A 21,880-nucleotide genomic window follows, 5' to 3' on the forward strand; every position below is an offset into this window, starting at 1 on the left:
ATTACAAAGATTGTTCATGGAATCCTCCATAAAATTTCTTCACACAAGGAAGAAGCGAGTTTTCTATTTTGTTGGGAAAAAGAGGCAGAGGAGAAAGTCACGTTGGTTTCTTCTGCATAAGCCTTTTTATTTTGCTGAAGGATAAAACTTTTAGGGACTTTTCCCAAAGGTTATGTCTTTTCTCTCTTCCCATTATATTTAGTAACATATATATAGCATACTACTTATATATTTACTTATTTGGGTATGGATCTGGGTTGACCCACATGGGTGGCCCAAATCCAAATTTCCAACACTATCAAATACTCCACTAATATTAACAGAGGACGACCTCTTGATATACTTAGCTGTAGTTGTCAAGCTTGTCTATCATTTTGAGAGTGCCAAATTTCTTCATTCACAAATCTTGTATAAATTTCTGGATGTAGAACTATAGATGGCTGCTTATGTTGCTGTAATTTCACTGATGGGAACAATTCAACAGCTTCCACTATCCAGCTTACGCCTTAAAGAGGTCACGAAGAACATATGAAACTACTCTACGAGAAGGTTGGCTCTCTGAAAGAGTTTCTTGACAATTCTGACGACAAGTCACCGAGGGATTTGCAGAAAAAGGTCAAAGATATAGCACATGAAACAGAAGACGAAGTTGAATCATACATTCAAAGAGAGGCACATAAGACACATCTTAATATCTTGCAATGATTGTTCCACCTTCCAAGAAAAGCCCATAAGAGGCTTCTTAATATTTTGCAATGTGCTATAGAAGACATTGATTCTTTCAAGGAACAGATCATCGATCACGAGAGGAAAGTAGCTGAAAGTGTAGGCTCATCAGTAACCGTTGACGATCATGAAGCCTTTGCAAGAGCGCTCACTTTGAGCTACAACGATCTTCCGTCTCATTTGAACGCTTGCTTTATGTATTTCGGAGTTTTCCCAAAATCTAGTGAGATTTCTGTGAATAAATTTATCAGATTATGGGTTGCAGAAGGACTCCTAGAGCTAAAAGGGCATGATGAATCAGAGAATGAGGCTGCTAGTCTTTTACAACAGCTTATTGATGGAAGTCTAGTTGTCGTTAGCAAGCGAAGTTTGAACGGAAAAATCAAGACATGTAGGGTTCACGGTCCTGCTCATGATTTATGCTTGAGAGAAGCTGAATGCAAGAATCTTTTGTATGTTGTAAATCCTGAAACAGGTAAAACATACAGAATGTTTTCTCCTCAAGGTCGTCAATGGGTGTCAGTTAATTCGAAGGGAGATTATCATCCTGTTCCTTTCGATGATCTTACTCATAGCAGAATGCGTTCCCTTCACTTTTTTGTAAGTGGAACTGAGCCTACGAATGAATTGAGACTGTCTAATTTCAAGCTTCTTAGAGTACTGGACTTGCAGTCATTGGTACTCAATGATTTCCCTACTCCACTATTAGACCTGGTTTGCTTAAGGTATGTGGCTTTGACGATTACAATCTCTAAATGTCTACAGATTTCCAGTCTTTGGAATTTACAAACTTCCACTGTTCACGGAAGTGCTCTAGTACAGTCTCCTACCATATCTTTTCAAAATGAAATTATAGAAATGCCTCAATTGAGGTATCTCCATTCTACAAGATTGTATATATCTTCTCCTATGAAGGTACCGGTTTTGGACAACTTGCAAAGTTTTTCTAGATTGAATCCTTCTTGCTACACAAAGGAAATATTTCAGGGGATTAGGAAAGTGAAAAAGTTGGGAATTTTTGGCAGAGGATGAATTTTGTAGTCTGCCCCAGTGCCTAGATAATCCTATATATTTACCTGAACTCGAGACACTAAATATTGGATCGTCCGAATCTCCATTTGCAAAATCATTTTTTAGGCTTCCATGTTTGAGTTCTTTCCCACCAAATCCCAAGAAGTTGACACTTTACAGCACTTATCTACAACGGGAGGACATGAGGATCATTAGCCAACTGCTCAAACTCGAGGTGCTCAAATTGAAAGCTAATGCCATTATGCTAGAACGGTGGGAAGTAACAGAGACAGGATTTCCTGAATTGAAGTTGTTGCTCCTTGAAGATTTGCCTCTCCAGTATTGGAGAGCCACTGATGATTCTTTCCGATGCCTGGAGTGTGTAATTATCAAAAACTATAGTTGCTTAAAAGAGATTCGTGAAGGATTTGCTAAGAGTATGACACTGCAGCTAATTGAGTTGCACAGTTGTTCTTCTTCCCTAGTGAATGTTGCTGAGCAAATACAGAAAGACCAAGAGAATTTTGGAAACAATATCCTTAAAGCTCATGTTCTCAATACAAAAGGTAAGTAAATTTAACTTTGAACAGTCACTGTATATTTGACTTCTTATGAACTGCATTAAGGATAAGATAGGATGAGATTGATTCTCCTATTGACCGTGATACTGACTTTTCGTTTATAACTACAAGTAAATTATTCACTGTAAAAATAAACGGTTACTGTCTAGTTCATAGTCTTCTACATATAATTGTCATATTAGGGCTTTTAACTATGATATATAGGTCCCATGAGAGGATATAACAATCATCACATGTAGTCCCTATTGAACTTGTTTGTTTGTTTGTTTGCTTACTTATTTCCTGGCAAGATTGGAATTCTTTGGGCTAAATAAGTTGGTCATCTTGCTTACATCTTTAGGGGCTTAGTCCACTAACCAAATCGAAAATGAAGCAACTCAGATAATGTCATAACAGAAAGGAAATGACAGGAAATAAGTTTCAAATATTTTGACCAAAGCATTTGTCCTCTAATGTTTATGTTTTACTAATTACCCCTTCGATAAACAAATAAATGAGATAATCCATTCTTACTGTCTTTTCACAGTTATGACTTAGTATTTAGACTATATCTTTTTAGGGTGAAGTGTACTTTTCAGCAAAATAATGGAAGAATGAGGTCTAAATTCAGATGTTTGAGAACATGTCATTGTAGACAGAAACAATAACTCTTTTGAAGGGTGGCACATGAAATGTTACAAAGAGAAAATATTTGTCCTTATATCTATCGTAGTTTAGAGGAATGTTTTTGAACAACGGAATGATCTAAGATAAAACTAGATATGATAAATCTTTAAGGACGGCGGATAGTTGTCATACTGAGTTTTTAACTCTAATAATCTCTCACTCTTTTAACTTTATACTTACTGAAGCTTTAGCTGTAATGGCCATTGTGCTATGTCAACCTCAGATGTAAGTCGTGAAGAGACAGCAGAGGAAGATATTTAGAATATTTGAAGAAAAATATAAAGGAAGAAGCAGAGGAAGATACAGAAAAGAGTATTGAGGTAGACTTGTGAAGAAATGTCTTTTGGATTTACATTGCTAAGGAATTTACAAATAGTACCAAACTGCAGCTCGTTGAGTTACTGATTGTTATGTAAACAAATCCAACGAGAGCAAGGTATGCCAACAATGTGGTAACTCGTGCTTGTTTTTGTTCTATTCTTGTTCTTGTTTCTAGTAGTAGTGGTGGTGATTTTACTCTCAGAACTTTGAGAAAAATAAATAGAATGTATAGAGTTACTCTGTAATTACGCTGTGGGATTTGTATCCAAACTTAGCTTGTCTAAATGGGTATTTACATTTTCTTTGTTGGTTTAACAATATGGTATAAAGTGAATAACACCTACCGCATTCTATAACAGATTTATCATATAGTCTCAACTAGAGTCGTGTCGTTAAAAAAGGTTCCTCTATCTATCATAAATGCAACAACAACAACATACTCAGTGTAATCCCACTAGTGAGGTTTGGGGACGGGCCAATTTTATTTTGTAGCATTTCATATGCCACCCTTCAAAATGGTTGTCACTTCCTATAGATTTTACACAACCGCATGTCTTAAACATTTGAAGTTAGACCTCATTCTCCCATTATTGAACTGAAAAAATAAACAGTGTACTCTAAAGAACAGTCTAAGTACTAACATCTTGTTTGGATAGTTGGTAATGTATTGTACCGTACTGCATTGCTATAATAATATCAAGTGTCGGTTAACGCAATGATATGAAGTTAAAAGTTCAGGGAATTGTGAAAGAAAATGATTTTTGTCCAAAAGTGGGTGAAGTTATTTCCCTCTTTTTGTGGAAAATATTTGCCTGAAAAATACTTACATTCTAGCAAACAAACAAGCGTCTTATTTTCTGGAAAGCATTTTCTGAACAATATCTTCATCATGCCGAACACACCTTTGTATCATGTGCTGGGGAAAAGAGAAGATTCATTGTCAAATTAAACCTCTTCTTATAGTTCAAGCCATGTAACAGTGGATTCAGCTAAATCTAATGAAAACAAATACTTGTGTACGATGACATTGAAAAGGCCAGGAATAATGAAAACATGACTTATTAAATTAAAAATGTACAAATAGATAGCAGAATATTTACAAATAACATCTTCAACAATATGTGATGATCTTCAAATAACTCTTCAGGCATGCCAAATTTGAATATAAATTACAGAGTTTTATACCATACAGGGTGTCATATTCTAGTTTTCTGGAGAAGTATTGCTGATAAAATCGACCCCTTTTATTAGAAAAAGGAACATGAAAAAATACAACAACATCATACTCAATGTAATCCCACAAGTGGGGTCTGGGGAGGGTGGTGTGTACGCAGCCTTACCCCTACATTTTGAGGGTAGAGAGGTTGTTTCCGATAGACCCTCGGCTCGAGTAACGCATATAAAAAACTGTTAGAAAAATAGGAAAATATAATTGAAGAAGAAACGGCTTTGAGGTTTGGAAGAATTGACTTTCCTTAAAGAGATATTTGCCCGTATATATATTGGGAAAAATACAAGCAATTCCCTTCAGGATCCAACAAAGCCAGATTATACCTACAGATTTTCTTAGCTAGGACGGCCTTATTTATAGAATTATAAAAGTGTCTATTCTGAATAGTCATCTTGTTTCATGAACAGACGAGTTCATTTAAATTCAAATGTTAAATAAAATCTAAAAATACCAAGACTTTTAATATATAAAGTTTTCAGACTCATTTTGCCTTTTGTTGTGGGACAATCCTACTTCATATATATTACAAACTATCTAACAAAAACAGTACAAAAAGGAAATACATAGTAAGGGAACAAGAAAAAATACAGAGCAAAAAACAAGCACAAGTTATACAAGTGTTGTTGTCATCCCTTTTTCTTGTTGGATTTGCTGAAAAAAATTTAGACAGGAGAGACAACACTTAGTTTAACTGAATGAGCTTTTCAGATTCCTTGGCGATCTCTTTTAAATATAAACGCATTTGCTCAATCCTTTTCTGTTTCTTCCTCTCTTGCTTCTCCAAAAATCTTCATCAGAATCTCACTCTGTAAAATGGCCATTACAAGTGAATCTCCAGTAAGTTTAATGTGAAAAGGATGAGAGATTACTGGACTGAAACTCACTATAACACATTCTACACATACTTTAAAGAGATCTAACATATCTAACATGCAATGATTGTTATAAACTCTTTCACTGAACCTATATATCATAATAAAAGGCCCTAACATGACAATCAGACGTAACAGATGTTATGAACTATTCAATTTCCTTATCTTATTGTATTCAACAATATCGTAGTTCTGCACAAAATATCGCATCATAGTCAATTTAACACAGTTCATCAGAACTCAAACTTATAATGGATGTTGAAGACTCATTCTAAATTATTTTACTTACCTCTAATTGTGTCAAAGGCATAAACTTTAAGCATGTTGTCTCCAAAACTCTCTAATTGCTCTTTTTGGATCTGCTCAGCAGAACTCACAAGGGACGGAGAACATTGATATAACTCAATTAGCTGCAGTGTCATACTATCTGCAAATCCTTGAGGAATCTCTATTAAAAATCGGCAATTTCTGACAATTATGCACTCAAGGGATGGGAAATAATCATCAGTGGCTCTCCAATAATCAAGACGCAACTCCTGAACGAGCAAGAATTTCAATTCAGGAAATCCCATCTCTGTTACTTCCCAAACATCTGGTCTTATATCCGTACCACTTGCAAAGGCATCCCTCTTCAACTTGAGCACCTCGAGTTTGGGCAACATGCTAATGATCTTCATGTCCTCCCATGATAGAAAAGTGCGACAAAGTGTCAACTTCTTGAGATTTGGTGGGAAAGAACCCGAGCATGGAAGCCTAAGAAACAAATCATCTGGTTGACGGCTGTATGATGCAATACTTAGTGCCTCAAGTACATGTAAATATATTAGATTATTTAGGCATCTCACCTCACTATCAAATTCATCTTCAGTGCCAGAAATCCCCAGTTTTTTCACCTTTTTAATCCCTTCAAATATTTCTTTTGTGCAACAACGAGGGCTCAACCCTGAAATACTTTGCAAATTTTCCAGAACCCGGTACTTAACTTCATTAGCTGATACCTCTGAAGGAGAATACAAATACATCCTTGTAGAGTGGAGGTGCCTCAATTGAGACATTTCCCAAATTCCATTTGGTAAATACATGGTCCCACTGCGTTCTAGATCATCTTGAGGAACAATGATAGTTTGTAAATTCCAAAGATTGGAAATTGGTAGATCTGTAGAAATCCTTGAAACGATCACAGCCAAATACCTTAAAGAAACTAACTGTAATATTTCACTAGGGAAATAACCGAAGCTCAGTGTGTCCAAGTCCAATACTCTAAGAAGTTTGAAATGGTCTAGTCCTAATTCAAGATGTCTCTCCATTACGCTGGAAAAAAAATGAAGAGAACGTGTTTTGCTATAAGTAAGATCATGAAAAAGACTAGAAGGAAAACAACTTCGCTTTGAATGATCATCAAAAGAAATTACGGAAAAAAAATAGCATGGTATCGAATGAACTGACACCCACCGACGACCTTGAGGACAAACCCTTATGGATGTTCTAGAAATTGGGGGATCTACAACATACAAAAGGTTGTCGCTTTCAGCTTCTTTCAAGCACAAATCATGGAGAAGATCATGAATCCTACATGTCTTGATTTTTCCCTCCAAACTTTGCTTACTAACAACAACTAGACTTTTATCAATAAGATCATGTAAAAGATTAACAGACACTTTTTCTAATCCCTCATGCCCCGTTGGTTCTAAGAGTCCTTCTGCAACCCATAGTCTAATCAACTTTTTCACAGAAATCTCACTAGCTTTTGGGAAAACTCCAAAATACAAAAAGCAAGCTTTTAAATGTGACGGAAGCTGACTGTAGCTCAAAGCGAGAAGCCCTGAGCAACGCTGATAATCATCGAGGTTTACTAATGAGCTCACACTTTGAGCTACTGTTGTCCAGTGACTCAGTGTCCTTTTGCTAGATAGTGTCCCTGCAACCACAGAAATCATAAGTGGTAATCCTTTGCAATTTTCTACAACTACCTTTGCAATATTCTCAAATTTAGTTGGACAATCTATTTTGCCAAACGCCTTTTGGCAAAATAAATTCCAACTTTCCTCTGGCTCCAGGAAACGCATTGGAAAAGGATCCTTAGGGAAGCTAGCATATTGAGCAACCTTCATGTCTCGAGTAGTCAACAATATCCGACTTCTGTTACTATTTTCCGGAAAACACATTCTAATCTCATCCCAAGCTTCTATGCTCCATATGTCATCCACAACAATTAAATACCTTCTGCCCTTTAAACTTTTTTGCACACGATCCGCTAATTCTCCAATATCGCTTAAGTTATCAAGCTTTTCTTTCACCCCAATAGTATCTTGAAGGAGGCATAGAAGCATCTTTCTTAAACTATAGTCCTTAGACACAGTAATCCATCCACGAACATCAAAGAAGCTTAGAATTGAGGGATCAAAAAACATTCTTTTGGCAAAAGTTGACTTACCTATGCCGCCCATCCCAGCAATAGAAATGACTTCCAATTCGGATGAGTGTCCGGTAAGTTGACCCTGCATGTGTTCTTGTTCAATGTTGTACCCCACCATGTCGTTCTCAAGGGTTGAAACATACGACCGCGCTGAAATAGAAATGCCAAGTGAACGATTTCCAGCATGCAAATTGTTATTCTTCCTCTGCTTGACGAGCTTTTCCTTGACCAAACCAATGTCATGTATAGCTCGTCGTAAGATCTTAAGAAGCCTCCAATGGGCCATTGCAGGGATCTGTTCGTCCTTCTCCACGATCAGTCTTACTTGTGATTCAATTTTGTCTTCTGCTTCATGTGCCAGATCTTTGAACTTTTTTTGCAAATCCTTCATCGGTTCATCATCAGAATTGTCAAGATACTCTAGTAGAGAGCCAACCTTCTCGTATAGCAATTTCAAATGTTCTTTATGACCCTTTTTGAGGTGTAAGTTGGATTGTGAAATAAGGTGTATAGTTCCCATCAGAGATGTTACAGCAGCATAAGCAGCCATCTCTCTTGCTAAGTACCTTCAGAGATCCATACAAGAATTGTGAATGAAGAGATTTGCAGAAAGTTAGCACTCAAAATGATAGATAAATTTGACAACTAGTACAAGTATCACTACTAAATACTAATAATTGTTAATTTAGTGAAGTATCCTAGAACTTGGCTAGATTGCCATTCTTATAGTAGTACAAATTATATCACAGTAATCAACAATAGATGGTCATATTTGACAACGTTGATTTTTAGTGAAGATTCATAGAACCTAACTAAATTGCAAGTTGTAATTTAAATATGTCAAATTGTCTTTCCTCTTATTGACTTAGAAGACTTTGAGTCAGCCATATATATGTTTAAAAAGTCTCAACAACTGTAATATTCAGCTAGTATCAAGTAATTATCATATCTTAGCCAAAAAAAAAAGGTAGCCATAACACCTACATAGATAGACACCTTATTTGGTCTCAACCGACAAGTAAACACTCCAATTCTAAGAAGGAACATCTAGACACCTCAACTTGGTTGAAGTTGGCCCCGTAAACACACCCATCCTACATGGCATTCCGCGCGTGTTTTTGAGGCCAACTTAAATCAAGCTGAGGTGTCTAGCCGTGCATTCTCAAGTTGGGGTGGTTACTTGACAGTTGAAGCCGAGGTGTCTATCTAGGTATTATTATCATGTTAATTAATTACAACTCATGATTTCAATTGCACATAATCTTTTCTAGTTTAGCTGAAAAATCAACTAGTGCGTTCATATTCAGCCTCAATAACTACACTATAGACACAGTAAAATAAGCAATTACTATATTAATTATATGAACCAAAGAGGACGGAATAATAACTAGATGCCAAGAAAGTTAATCCGAAGGAGTGTTTGCAAATTAAACGAAATAATTTAGATATTTATTGCTCCCTCCGTTTCTAAATAAATGATGTTTAGATTTTTCATTTTGTTTCAAAACAAGTAGTGCTTTAGCATTTCAAGAAGAAGTTGATCCTATTTTTTCAAAATTACCCTTATTTATATAATCACGAATCATTAAGCAGCTTTAATTTTTTAAGGCATTTAATTAGGTAACACTCCTAATTTTTTAGGAGTGAGCAATTTCTTGACACATTCTTGATACATAAGCTAAAAATACCACTTATTATGAAACAGATGGAGTACCAAAAATTCAACTATACAGAAGAGTGAAGAGCTAGGACGATCAAGGGCATTTAGGTCCGTTGACAAAAAATCCAGCTTAGAATAGATGTACATTATGCAATGGAACACAGAATTCCCTAAAAAACCAGGCAAGTTTGATTTAATCTCTAAAATGTGGGCCCCATTTTGTTGCTTTCCTTATGAAGGTTATCAGACAAGTTTTTTTTCCCTGGACCAGACAAATATGTAAGTTGTAAAACTAGCATCCAAGGCCAATTCAATTTCTCCTTTTCTTAAATTAGCGTGACACCAAACTGATTTTTCTATTTTTGCTACTTGAATTGCAATTAAAGTAAACTAAGTAGGCGTTTGGCCATGATAATCAAATATTTTTCACTTTATTTGGTATTTTGGAGTTGGAGTTGAAGATGGAGTTGTATTTGGTTATAGTTTTTGCAAAGAATATTTGATCGTTTGAATGTATTGAAAGTAAAAAAAAGTGAAAATAAGTTTTTTGATGTTTTTCAAATTCCAAATACAACTTCAAGTCGTATTTGGAATTTTCATGGCCAAAAGTTGATTTCCAAATAAGTTGTATTTGGAATTTTTATCGTCAAACGTTGATTTCCAAATAAAGTGAAAATATTTTCAGAGAAAAAGTGAAAAATTTTCATGGCCAAACGAGCCCTAAGAGTCTAAGAGTATTCACTATTTTAAAAATAGTAAATTTTTTATTTAAATATAGAATATATTTGAACTTTGCGTCATTTTGAACCCTTAAAATTTAATTTAAAAATATGAACTAATAAGAGTTCGATAAAAAGAATAAATATGTTTTGGGCTCAATCTACATTACATTGACTATTTTTTTTATAAGATATTGCTTGCTTTACTTTTTAAATTATTAACTAATGCTTAATACTGCTATTCTCTTGTCTCAAGTAAGAAGGGAAAATGAGTTTTCTTCTATGCATCTATGTTTGAAGTATTAAGAAATTCCATAAAAATCGAGAAATTTGAGTTTCTACAAGCTTTATGTTCATCTATAGCCAACCATAATAAAATGAAGCTCTGAATATAGAGAGCTAATTATTTTACTGACCATGTTTTAAACATACACTTATCGATAATTGGACAAGTAAAAGAATTTAGGCAGATTCATAAATAGAAAAATATTTTAAGAAATAACAAATGCATAATTTTTGTTTGAGATTATATAATCAATTAACATTAATAAGAATTTTTTCTAGAATAGCATAAAGAAATCCGGCCAATAACTTATTTGGTTTTTGTTTAACTTATATATACATATATATACTATAAAACTATTAATCGGAGGGAATGTAAGGACCTTCCCGTGCATGTGAATTTACCGAAAAACCACAACATTTCAATTTATTATATTTGGGTCATAAGGGGTACATTAGTACTTTCACAAAAACGAAGTAATGTAACTGACTGGCAAAAGATTAGTGAGAAGAAGCCCATGTTGTGCACGGGCCCAATGTGTATTCATAAATTTAAATTTTCTAAACAGTGTTGATTAAGTAATTTGGGTAAAAAATATTAAATGTTTTACTTACAAATTTAAGTTTAAAGCACGGAAGTCCACCAAGTTTAATTACCTAAAGTCATGAGGAAGTTTTAAGAAACAATCATATCAAAGAACTTCAAACCCCCTCTCTATATTTGTATGTCTATTTGAGTTTGATATCGTTAATTACATTACTGATTACGAGTTAATTGTTATAAATATTTAAAATTTATTGTATTGTTTGAAATTCTTATGAAGTTAAGAAAATAGATTTTTGGAATTTGTGGTTTTTATATGTAAATAAAAATTTAAAACTTGTGATTTTAAACATGGCATAATATATTTATGTGACTAAAATCTTCTCATTATGGATAAAATGAGAAACTTAAATTAATTATTTCCAAATTGCCACAGCGGAATAACTATTAACTAAGTAATTTATTTAATTAGCATTTGGGATTTAATTTCTTATATAACAACATGTGATTTATTATATAAGTACCCCAATAATATAGTGACTAATGAAAAAAGCCAAAAAAATATAGAAAGACTTAAAATATCATGAGGGCAGCAGTACATGAGCGAAACAGTCACAAATTCGGGAGTTGAATGTCAAGTTGAGGTATTCAATGTGGGACCGGCTTTATAAAAATAAAAAATGTGGGACCCATGGCAGTAAATTGAAGTGGGCCCGAGGCTGCAGAAAATTCATACAATCGTGTACAAGTGAAGAAGTAGGAGAAAATTAAGGTGGGGTCCACGTGAAGAAGTAGGAGAAAATTAAGGTGGGGTCCACGTGAAGAATTAGGAGACAATTGCAAAAAAAAAAAAAAAAAAAAATTAAGGTGGGGTCCACGTGAAGAAGTAGGAGAAAATTGCAACCAAAAAAAAAAAATAGGACATTTAAATAATGATAATAAGTTCAGAAAATGATAAAGGTACGCTTAGAGAAAATTTAAAGAAGAGAAATTCAGGAAAAAAAAATAACGATTTATATTGAACACATAAACTGCTAAAGAAGTCATAAAACCAAAAGATTTAAAACTTATACCTAAAAAAAATTAAGATGGGACCCACTCTTCTATGATAGTAGAAATTAAAAAAAAAATTTAAGGTGGGGTCGACATGAAGAATTAGGAGACAATTGCAAACAAAAAAAAGGTGGGGCCCACGTGAAGATCCAGAAGACAATTGCCAAAAAAAAATTAAGGTGGGGTCCACGTGAAGAAGTAGGAGAAAATTAAGGTGGGGTCCACGTGAAGAATTAGGAGAAAATTAAGGTGGGGTCCACGTGAAGAATTAGGAGACAATTGCAAAAAAAAAAAAAAGTGGGGCCCACTTGAAGATGTAGAAGACAATTGCCAAAAAAAAAAAAAATTAAGGTGGGGTCCATGTGAAGAAGTAAGAGAAAATTGCAACAAAAAAAAAATAGGACATTTAAATAATGATAATAAGTTCAGAAAATGATAAAGGTACGCTTAGAGAAAATTTAAAGAAGAGAAATTGAGGAAGAAAAAATAATGATTTAAATTGAACACATAAACCGCTAAAAAAGTCATAAAACCAAAAGATTTAAAACTTATACCTTTGGGTATAAGTTTAGACACATACGTCTCACACAAATAATGAGGAATAACATCAAGAAGGCGAAATATAAACGATTAAGAAAACGTATACACATATTTTCTTAAAATGATGAAGTTGGTCTATACTTAAAAATTTAAGACTATAGCAGAGATCAACACACATGAAAGCGCAAGAGATGATGGCATGAAACTCAATGGTAGAAGTGTATTTCAAATCTTTCAATTGGAGAATCAAACTAGAAAAGTCATATATGGGAGAAGCGGACTAAATAAAATAATTTATTGATATTTTCAGTTAATTGAATTGTAATACTTTTTATAATAAAAATTTCATAATTATATTACTAAAAGGTACTCTCTCTGTCCTAATTTATGTGACATGGTTTGACTAGCTACGAAGTTTAAAAAGGAAAGGAAAGATCTTTGAAACTTGTGGTCTAAAATAAGTTATAGATATTTGTATGGATTTAAATCATTTCATTAAAGGTAAAAGGGGAAGTTTTAAGTTAAATGATTTCTAAATATAAAAATATATTATTCTTTTTTAGACAGACTATAAAAAAAAATATGATATTATTTTTTGTGTTGGGCCTGTGCTAGCACAGGCTTTCATCGTCTAGTCCTTATGAGAAAATCAAACACTATATTAATTAATAGTGACTTTTACGTATTTATAAGTGGAAAAGTTGAAATTATATATTAATATTCAAACATTCGGGCCGTGCAAGCGCCTCTAGGATTAATACTAGGGTGAAGTACGTATATATATACATATAAGGAGAAATATTTACGACATGTGACGATAGTTTTCTATTTATAAAACATAACATTACAAACCCTATACAAAATATGCCTTTTTTAAAAAAAAAAAATTATATATTTTCTTAAAATTATTTTTTATTTTTTAAATTTATTTATTTATTTTTTTAAAATAAGATATATTTTTTAAATTATATATATATATTTTAAAAAATATATTTTTTTGGCCCAAAAATTTATGTATGATGTGTATATGTCGCTCAACGCTTAAAAAGTTCGCTCAAAATTTAGCGTATGAAAAGTGTATGAAATGTGTATATCTCATTTAAGGCTTAAAAAATCTGCTCAAAATTGTGTGTATGAAAACGGTATGAAATTTGTATCTCGCTCAAGGCTTAAAATTTTGCTCACATTTTCGTGTATAAAGTTCATGTTAGATTTCTGTAAAATTAATACAACTACAACAACATTGTGTACAACTTTGATACAACATTCAAGAATTAAAATAATCGCTTAAATTTTTGTATATGAAATGTCTATATCTTGCTCAACACTTAAAAAGTTCGCTCAAATTTTGTGTAGGAAAACGGTATGAAATGTGTGTATCTCGATCAAGGCTTAAACATTACACTCAAAATTTCATGTATGAGAATGGTATGAAATGTGTATATCTTGCTCAAGACTTAAAATTTTATTCACATTTTCATATATAAAGTTCATATTAGGTTTCTAGAAATTAATACAACTACAACAATATTGTAACAACTTTCATACAATATTCAAGGCTTAAAGTTTTCACTTACAATTTTGTGTATGAAAATTATATTGAAAATTTTGCTCACACATACACATTTCATACATTTTCATACAGCTTTCATACACAAAAATTTGAGGTAATTTTTTTAGCCTTTGAGCAAAAACAAAAAAAAAATTAATATTTAAAAAAATATAAAAAATAATTTTATTAAAAAAAGTTTAAAATATTTATAAAAAAAATAATATTTTAAAGAAATAATTTTAATTTTTAAAATATATATATATATATATATATATATATATATATATAAAATAAAAAAATAAAAAAAATAAAAAAATATATGAAAATCCATCATGCTTCGTAAAATATCGTTATATTTTGTAAATAAGAAAAATTATCTATATATTTTATAATAAAATTTTTTAAGTAGGTACCCTATGTCATTTTCCCTTAATACTATACATGGATTACAACAACAGCCATAACTTCTTGCTAGACCAAACGACGATTGATTGATGTACCTATTTGGCCATAAAAATTATTCACTTTTTTCCGAAATAATTTTTTACTTTATTTGAAAAACAGTGTTTGGCCATAAAAATTTTAAGTTCAACTTGAAGTTGGATTCCAAATTTGAAAAACCATTTATAACCTGATTACCAACACCATCTTCATAAGTCTAAATAAAATGTTATCTTATCTCCTTTGCAAAAAGTATAACTAAACACAACCCCATTTTTATCTTCAATTTTAAAAGTTCCACATAAAGTGAGAGCCGTTTGGACATGATTTGAAATCATAATATGAGATCAGTGATTTGAAATCATGATGATTGAAGTTGAAGTTTTGTTTGGACATGCAATTTGGATTTCTTAAGTTGTATTTTTTTTTTCATAGACATAAAAACCATACAAGTTGTGAAAATCATCAAAAAAAAAAAATTCAGCTCTTATACAGTCTTACCAAATGAGCAAACATTAGCTCATAACAAATTAATACGCTACTCGAAGACCTTTCTAAAAAATACAATACTAAGTGATTGAAATTTAATTCAATAAAAAGGAAAATTGAACTTGAGTTGTATAAGTAAATACAACTGGTTATAGTTGATAAGAGTAAATTTGTTATAAATATACTACCAACTTGCCGATCTTTTAATATTTGATATAAATGGTTGGTAAACATGGTTGGTAAATATATCTACCAACTTAAAGATCTTTTCTTTACAAAATATAAACTTGTAGGTCAAGTTTTACATTTAAAATAATTTGGAATCCCAAATCATATCTTTTGAAGAATTAGGGATTTGAAATCGTGATATGAAGTTAAAGATAAAATTTTGTGCAAATTGTATAAAAAACACTTATTTAAAATTTAAATTATGAAATCATGATTTCATATCACATAGCCAAACGCCTACTAAAATATATTTAGTTTATGTGGCCAAACGCCTACGTAGTACGATTCAAAAAGATCACGAATAAATAGTTTTATACTTTTACTTTTACTATAGTTAGGTTGCTTTGCCTAACTAAATTTTGTGTGACCACAACCGCCGCCGCCTTCATGACAAAAGACGGCAGCTATAATTTTAATTCTAGATAAGAAGTTTTTTTTTTTTTTTTCTATAGAAAAGGGTTGAAAATATCCTTGAACTATCGGATTTGGTATAAAAGTATTACCCTCCGACTAGCTTTTGGCTCTAAATTGCACTCAATGTCAACATATTGGCTTTATATTGCCCCTATTTTTAATGGCCCTCTTCGAAGAAAAATTTATAAATTCATTTATCACGTGACACGTTCCTATTGCCTATTATTAAAATTAGCCTAACTAATTAAATCTCAACCCAAAATTCGAATCCACCTAATAACCCATACCTGCCCCGCCTTTGAAGAAATAAAGGGGTGGTGTTTAAATTTTAGCAGCGAAAATTTGAACTTTGCAAAAACAGCAGTGAAGCAATTTAATAAAAAATTTCTACCGACAGAAACTGAAGATTGAAGCACAAAATCACTGATTTCCAGTTGACATAAGTAAATTTGTCTTGAACTTCCCATATTTAGTACTAGTAAATTGGAATCCAGAGGATTAAAATTGTGTTGTCAGATACTAAGTACATTATTTACGATCAAAACCAGGCTCCATTGCCACAAATTCGATTGAATTCATCTCGCATTTGTTTTTCAATTCATAAAAAGTTTTCGATCAAAATCATCCAAAGCTTTACAATATATTCACTTTACATAGTTTATTCGATAGCGTACAAGTACTACCTAGCAGGCAAACCTTAGTTCAATTGTTGTGTTAATTATGATAAATGGACAATACTTTTAAATTGAACCAACAATTAGTGAAGTGTTCTCAATCCTTATTTTGATTTCCGCAATCTTGTTTATGTACTTATTTTGCATAGACTGTAAAGCCCCTAACAATATCATAAGATTTTAATGCCTTTACGTAGAGTCCGGAGCCTAAAGGGTATAAAAATACACGGTATAAACCAAAAGGGGGTAGCCGAAAATATATATACCAAAACGGGTATAACGTGGATTGATCCACGTTATACCCCAACTTTTTTTTTTCCACTGTTAGAATCAATCACAAAAAAAAAAAAAAAAAAAAAAATGTATAACGTGGACTGATCCACGTTATACAAATAATTTTGTATAACGTGGATCAGTCCACGTTATACCTTTCATTAATTTTTTCTCCCCGACGTTTTACAAATAGTTTGTAAGACGTTGCCTCTATTTAAATCATATTCGTGTTTTTAATAAAAAAAATTTATTGATTTTTTTAATTTTTAAAGCATATAGTTAATTTCGAAGAATAACTCAAATAAATATTTTAATACATGCAATAATTAAATATGTGTTATATATGCGAATGTAAATAAAAAATAAAATATAAGTTAAATAAACGTCACACATTAACTGAGTAATAAATGTTAAATTACATACTAACTATTAAACGGCACAAGACATGTTATATATTCTTGGAAGATTACATAAGGAAACAACAATCGTACAAGTTAAGAAAAAACATAAAAACCAACAAGCAACAACAACTACGGTTACGTAAGGCGCCGATTCTTGTTATAACCTATTTGCTTGCACGTACTACACTTTCTAGCCATGCGAGCAGGAGCTATATCCATTTCATTCCTCCTTCTAGTTGTAGTCCGCGTTCCTGAAGTTCGCTCGTACTCAGTGTTTGCAATTATATTGAAGGGAGAAGGTGGCCAATATGCCTCATCACCCAACGGTGAAAAATTTCCACTGTACGTTTGCTTGTAAAACCTGCAACTGTAGTACTTGCTAACATAGTCCTTTGGTTGAATTCCGCGGATATCACAAAATTTAATTGCATGTGAACATGGCATATGGTAGTTTCTCCACTTCCCACACGAACACTTTTTCCCTTCGGCAGAGACTTTATGGATATTTTCGCCCTTACCTTCGTGTGCAAATGTCAGAATCTCAAAGACCCCTTCAGTTGCATTGTATTGCATGTCGTATGTTTTAGGGACCTCTCCAAACATTCATCAAACTTTTTTCAACACAAGGTCAAAACTTTTTATCCGCAATCAACAAATCAAATAAGGGTGCTCCTCTCAACAAACCGATCAACAAGATTTTTAAACGTATAACGGACCATGGCAAGAACGGGCAATCCACGAGCTTTCTTCAATAAACCGTTGTAAGACTCGGAGACATTCGTTGTCATAGCCCCCACCTATGACCGTTGTCCTTATGCAATGTCCATTTCTCCTCCGGAAGAGATTTTAACCACAGATACGCTGGAGGTGACATTGTTTTGATTTGTCCCATCCTCATTTTATACTTCTTCTTCTGGTGCTCTGTAGCCGCCAACCACATTAGCTTCTCAAAGTCACTTTGCGAGGAACTTTTTATTGAAGTTGCTTTTCAAATGCCGAACGCAAAACCTATGGTGTGTGGATAGTGGTTGTAACCAATCATGTATTTGGACACATTGCAAGATGCCCCGATGACGGCCGAAATAAGTCCATTCCTTGTCTCTCATGAACAATATGTCTCCACAACAACACAAGGAACCACGTCCAAGACTCAAAGCTCTCACGTGCAACAATAGCATATGCAAGTGGAAAAATGTTATTGTTCGCATCAATTCCAACATCAATTAGCGCTTCATCTCATACTTACCGCATGTATGAGTACCGTCTATCGAGATGATGTGCCCGCAACTTTGAATCCATCGATGCATGGTTTATAAGCCCAGAAAAGAAACTTAAAGATGTGTTCACCTTGCATTGTAGTTTATTGGTGCTCCCACTCAACAATGGTCCCCGGATTGAAATATTTTAAGGCAACCATGTATCGGGATAATGTCTTGAAAGAGGTTTCAAAATCACCAAATACCATTTCAATAGCTTTCTTACGCCCCTTTTGTGCTTTTCTATAACTAGGAGTAAACAAATGCAATCCTTTTATTTTTTCCCCGAACCGACTTAATACCGATGTATGGATCGACCATAATATATGGTATCAACGTAGTAGCAATTAGGTCATCGTTCAAATTGAAATGATCCTTTCGTAATCATCCGTGAGACAACCGTGGTGGAGATCCGCTTTGCCTCGCCTTCCACATACCACTTGAAATTTCTCTAAAACGGATCATCCACTCACATCCCAACATATGACGCTTGCAAATAACCCTCCACAATTTACCTTTGACCGATCACAAATGAACTATTTCTTTTCTTTGAGACAATATTGTCTCACTGCGCCTTTCATTTCCTGCTTGTTCTGAAATAACATACCTAATTGCATAATACAAGGAAAATTATCAACCCCCTAAAAATGGGCCAACAAATAAAAAGAATATTCATTGCCACCATACTAACCTGATCTGATAAATTCAGGTTTTTTACAATCCCAAAGTGCAGATCGAACTGGACCGTCATCTCTCATGAAGGCAAAATCATCCGGGCCTTCTTCTGTGTTATCCAAATATGGAATCGCATTAGAATGGTAGCTAACGTTACCATCACTTCGAGCAGTAATGTCTTCATAAGAATGGCCATCATCATCAAATGAGTGATCATCGTCTGTTTCTGTGTGATCTAATGGGATATCACTATCTGACTCATCAGAGTGATCATTAGCTACATCATTATTGCTCACAATTTGTGTGAGCTGAGTTAATACGTTTCTTCAAAATCGTTACACCTACAAACATAGGAAAATTCAAGGGGTTTAAATCTCAGAAATAATTAGTTAGAAGTCTCCTAGTTTAAACGAAAAAAACATTGTTATATTTACCTTTCTGTAAATGACTCCACTTGAGGAGGGCGATATTGAACTATACTCCCGCCACCTAATTCACTTGTATCTGGAGCACTACTCGGTCCAAGAATATCACAGCTCTGCATAGTCCAACAAAAGTTATGTTACTGGCTACCAACTCCTACCATTGTTTCTTGTTGACGTGTACCTCTTTGAATCCCAATATTTATAGCGGGAAGATACGTAGTACCCCGAATATCAAACTCATCGCCAGTGGGTGCTTCAACATTAGTAGAGCGTTCAACAGTTGCATACATGTCAAGTGTCGCTATACTGATATGATTGCTAAATCTATCAGGACGTCGAAGAAATAACGATAAGGAGTCATCGTCCGAAATAAGAGTTTCCTTGTAAATGGGAAATCCCCTAGCCGTAATTGATGTTGGATATCGTCCAGTGATAACCACTGAAAGGTTAGGATCGCCATGGCCATTTTGCTTATGAAAACACGTTGTAGACGATCGTATTTGAGGGAAATTGGAAACCTTTGTACGACTCCCGGACGACGGTTATATCTCACTGAACCTTCTTCGTACACAACTTCACCACCCCAATATAAGTTAACTCTTACATAATTTTCCGCCATATATTTCAACAGAATACAAATGTAAAAATTAATGGAGAATGCAAGAGAGAAGTAGAAAATTCTTGAAAAATGAAATCTACAAGGGAGAAGTGGAGAATTCAGAGAGATATGCAGAATACAAATCTAAAAATTAATGGAGAATGCAAGAGAGAAGTGGAGAATTCAGAGAGATATGCAGAATACAAATCTTAACTGGTATATAAAACAAATGATTCACGGACCTTTGAATGTCATAATGCTGATGTTGAAAAAATATATTTACTGTTTGATTTTACGAATGCATGCTTGATTTGACGATTGCATGGCAGATTTGACGACTGCATGCATTCTGCGCTTTAACAACAAAAATTTTACAAATTATTTTACTATTTTGCTTTTACAGCTGCATGCGTGATTTGACGACTGCAAGGATTCTCTGGCGTAAAAAAAATTTCAAGAATCAATTATTGCTACTATTACAAGTCGAAAAAATTTCCGTGGATGCACAGCGAATAGGCTAATGAGAAATACGAAGTATACAATGTTTCAATAAGTAAGAAATAGCATTTGATGATTCCAAGAAAGATCCGAAAGACATTTGATGTTAGATGAGAAAGTGCCAAGTTAAATTTGCTATGTATACGATAAGTATCAAGGGATTCATGAGTAGTAAGTTCATGACAACTTAATGATGTGTGGGGAAGAGTTAGCACGCCCCTTAGATTGCTAATGATGTGATAAACAAGTGCTAATAAGGTTCCAAAGATTGGAGATCAAACGAGACGACGGGATCAAACTTAGTGAAACAATGAGTTCTACGGGCCGGTTCCACGGCCGCCGACTCGTGTTACGGACCGTGGATGGGTCCGTGGAACTGCCCAGAGAGAAGGCAGCTGGCTGGTCGTGAACCACGGCCAGCTTCACGGACAACATTGGGTTCCACGGACCGTGGAACAGTCCGTGGAACACCCGACGGGCTGAAATGTTTTAAGTCTTTAAATGTGTTTCCAACTTCATTATTTCATTCCCAACATCTCTCTACTTCTCTCTAAGACTTCTAGGGCTTTATATGTATTTCATGAACAAGAATTCAAAGGGAATCAAAGGTTCTAATCATCAATACAAGTGAATCAAAGTAAGAGAACCCATTAAAGTTCTTCAAAAGCAAAGAATTCAATGAAGGAAAATCTAGGGTTTGGCTCAAGTGAGGTATATGCAACCAAGGTTCAATCCTACACCATCTAAGGTGAGTTTTATGATGTTTCCATGTTGTTTAAAGTGTTTGGAAGTTGAAACACTTGGATTACGAAAGAATATAAGAAATGGGTCATGAATGTGTGAATAGTAGCACTTTTGAGTAAACGTTTGGAACGAGTGATGATTCTTGATGCTTTATAAATATAATCATGTTATAAATGCTATTGAGAATGTGGAAAAATGACACTGTATGTGAATGAACGTATTGTCGAGTTATGACTATGAATATGGAAAATTGAAGTGAACCAGAAGTAAGAGTAATATAGATGACTAAAGGACCCTCCGATGATATTGCGAATGTTGTTATTGATGTTTGGGAGTTGATGTGTAATACGAAGGAAGTCGTATAAATAAAGGAGATGTCCGATTTTCTCTAGAATTAGTCATGAATGCTAAAGCTATCCGTTATCTAATATGAGTATACACTTCAATGAAGGTAGAACGACGAGTTTTGAAGAACGTGCAAGTGATATAATAGTTAGGTATGTAAGGCTAACCCTTCTTTCATAAGGCATGGTTCTTTGGCCAAATGTTAATCTTCTTATGAGTTCATGATACTCTCTAATGATCCTAGC

The 21,880-nt window shown here is 33.7% G+C and overlaps 3 protein-coding genes across 3 annotated transcripts; 1 reads left to right on the forward strand and 2 right to left on the reverse strand.

Moving 5' to 3' along the window:
* The first annotated feature begins 721 nt into the window (after positions 1-721).
* On the forward strand, positions 722-3,644 carry LOC132059001 (putative late blight resistance protein homolog R1B-14). Its single transcript, XM_059451456.1, has 2 exons — positions 722-2,303; positions 3,170-3,644. The coding sequence occupies exon 1, from the start codon at positions 922-924 to the stop codon at positions 1,756-1,758; it is 837 nt and encodes a 278-aa protein (XP_059307439.1). The 5' UTR covers positions 722-921; the 3' UTR covers positions 1,759-2,303; positions 3,170-3,644.
* A 1,415-nt stretch (positions 3,645-5,059) lies between these two features.
* LOC132059002 (putative late blight resistance protein homolog R1A-10) lies at positions 5,060-8,911 on the reverse strand. The gene is made up of 2 exons (XM_059451457.1): positions 5,698-8,911; positions 5,060-5,342 (listed from the first exon to the last, which is right to left on the reverse strand). The coding sequence occupies exons 1-2, from the start codon at positions 8,372-8,374 to the stop codon at positions 5,338-5,340; spliced, it is 2,682 nt and encodes an 893-aa protein (XP_059307440.1). The 5' UTR covers positions 8,375-8,911; the 3' UTR covers positions 5,060-5,337.
* An 8,318-nt stretch (positions 8,912-17,229) lies between these two features.
* Positions 17,230-17,667, reverse strand: LOC132060555 (uncharacterized). Its single transcript, XM_059453564.1, has one exon. It carries the CDS (start codon positions 17,665-17,667, stop codon positions 17,230-17,232), a length of 438 nt encoding a protein of 145 aa, XP_059309547.1.
* Positions 17,668-21,880: the final 4,213 nt, after the last annotated feature.

Source organism: Lycium ferocissimum, chromosome 6 (assembly GCF_029784015.1).
Source record: "Lycium ferocissimum isolate CSIRO_LF1 chromosome 6, AGI_CSIRO_Lferr_CH_V1, whole genome shotgun sequence".
Classification (NCBI taxonomy): domain Eukaryota; kingdom Viridiplantae; phylum Streptophyta; class Magnoliopsida; order Solanales; family Solanaceae; genus Lycium; species Lycium ferocissimum.

Bases quoted from the DNA above. Each gene is read 5' to 3' on its own strand.
- LOC132060555 (XM_059453564.1), bottom strand. From the start codon at position 17,667: ATGCAATACAATGCAACTGAAGGGGTCTTTGAGATTCTGACATTTGCA.
- LOC132059001 (XM_059451456.1), top strand. From the start codon at position 922: ATGTATTTCGGAGTTTTCCCAAAATCTAGTGAGATTTCTGTGAATAAA.
- LOC132059002 (XM_059451457.1), bottom strand. From the start codon at position 8,374: ATGGCTGCTTATGCTGCTGTAACATCTCTGATGGGAACTATACACCTT.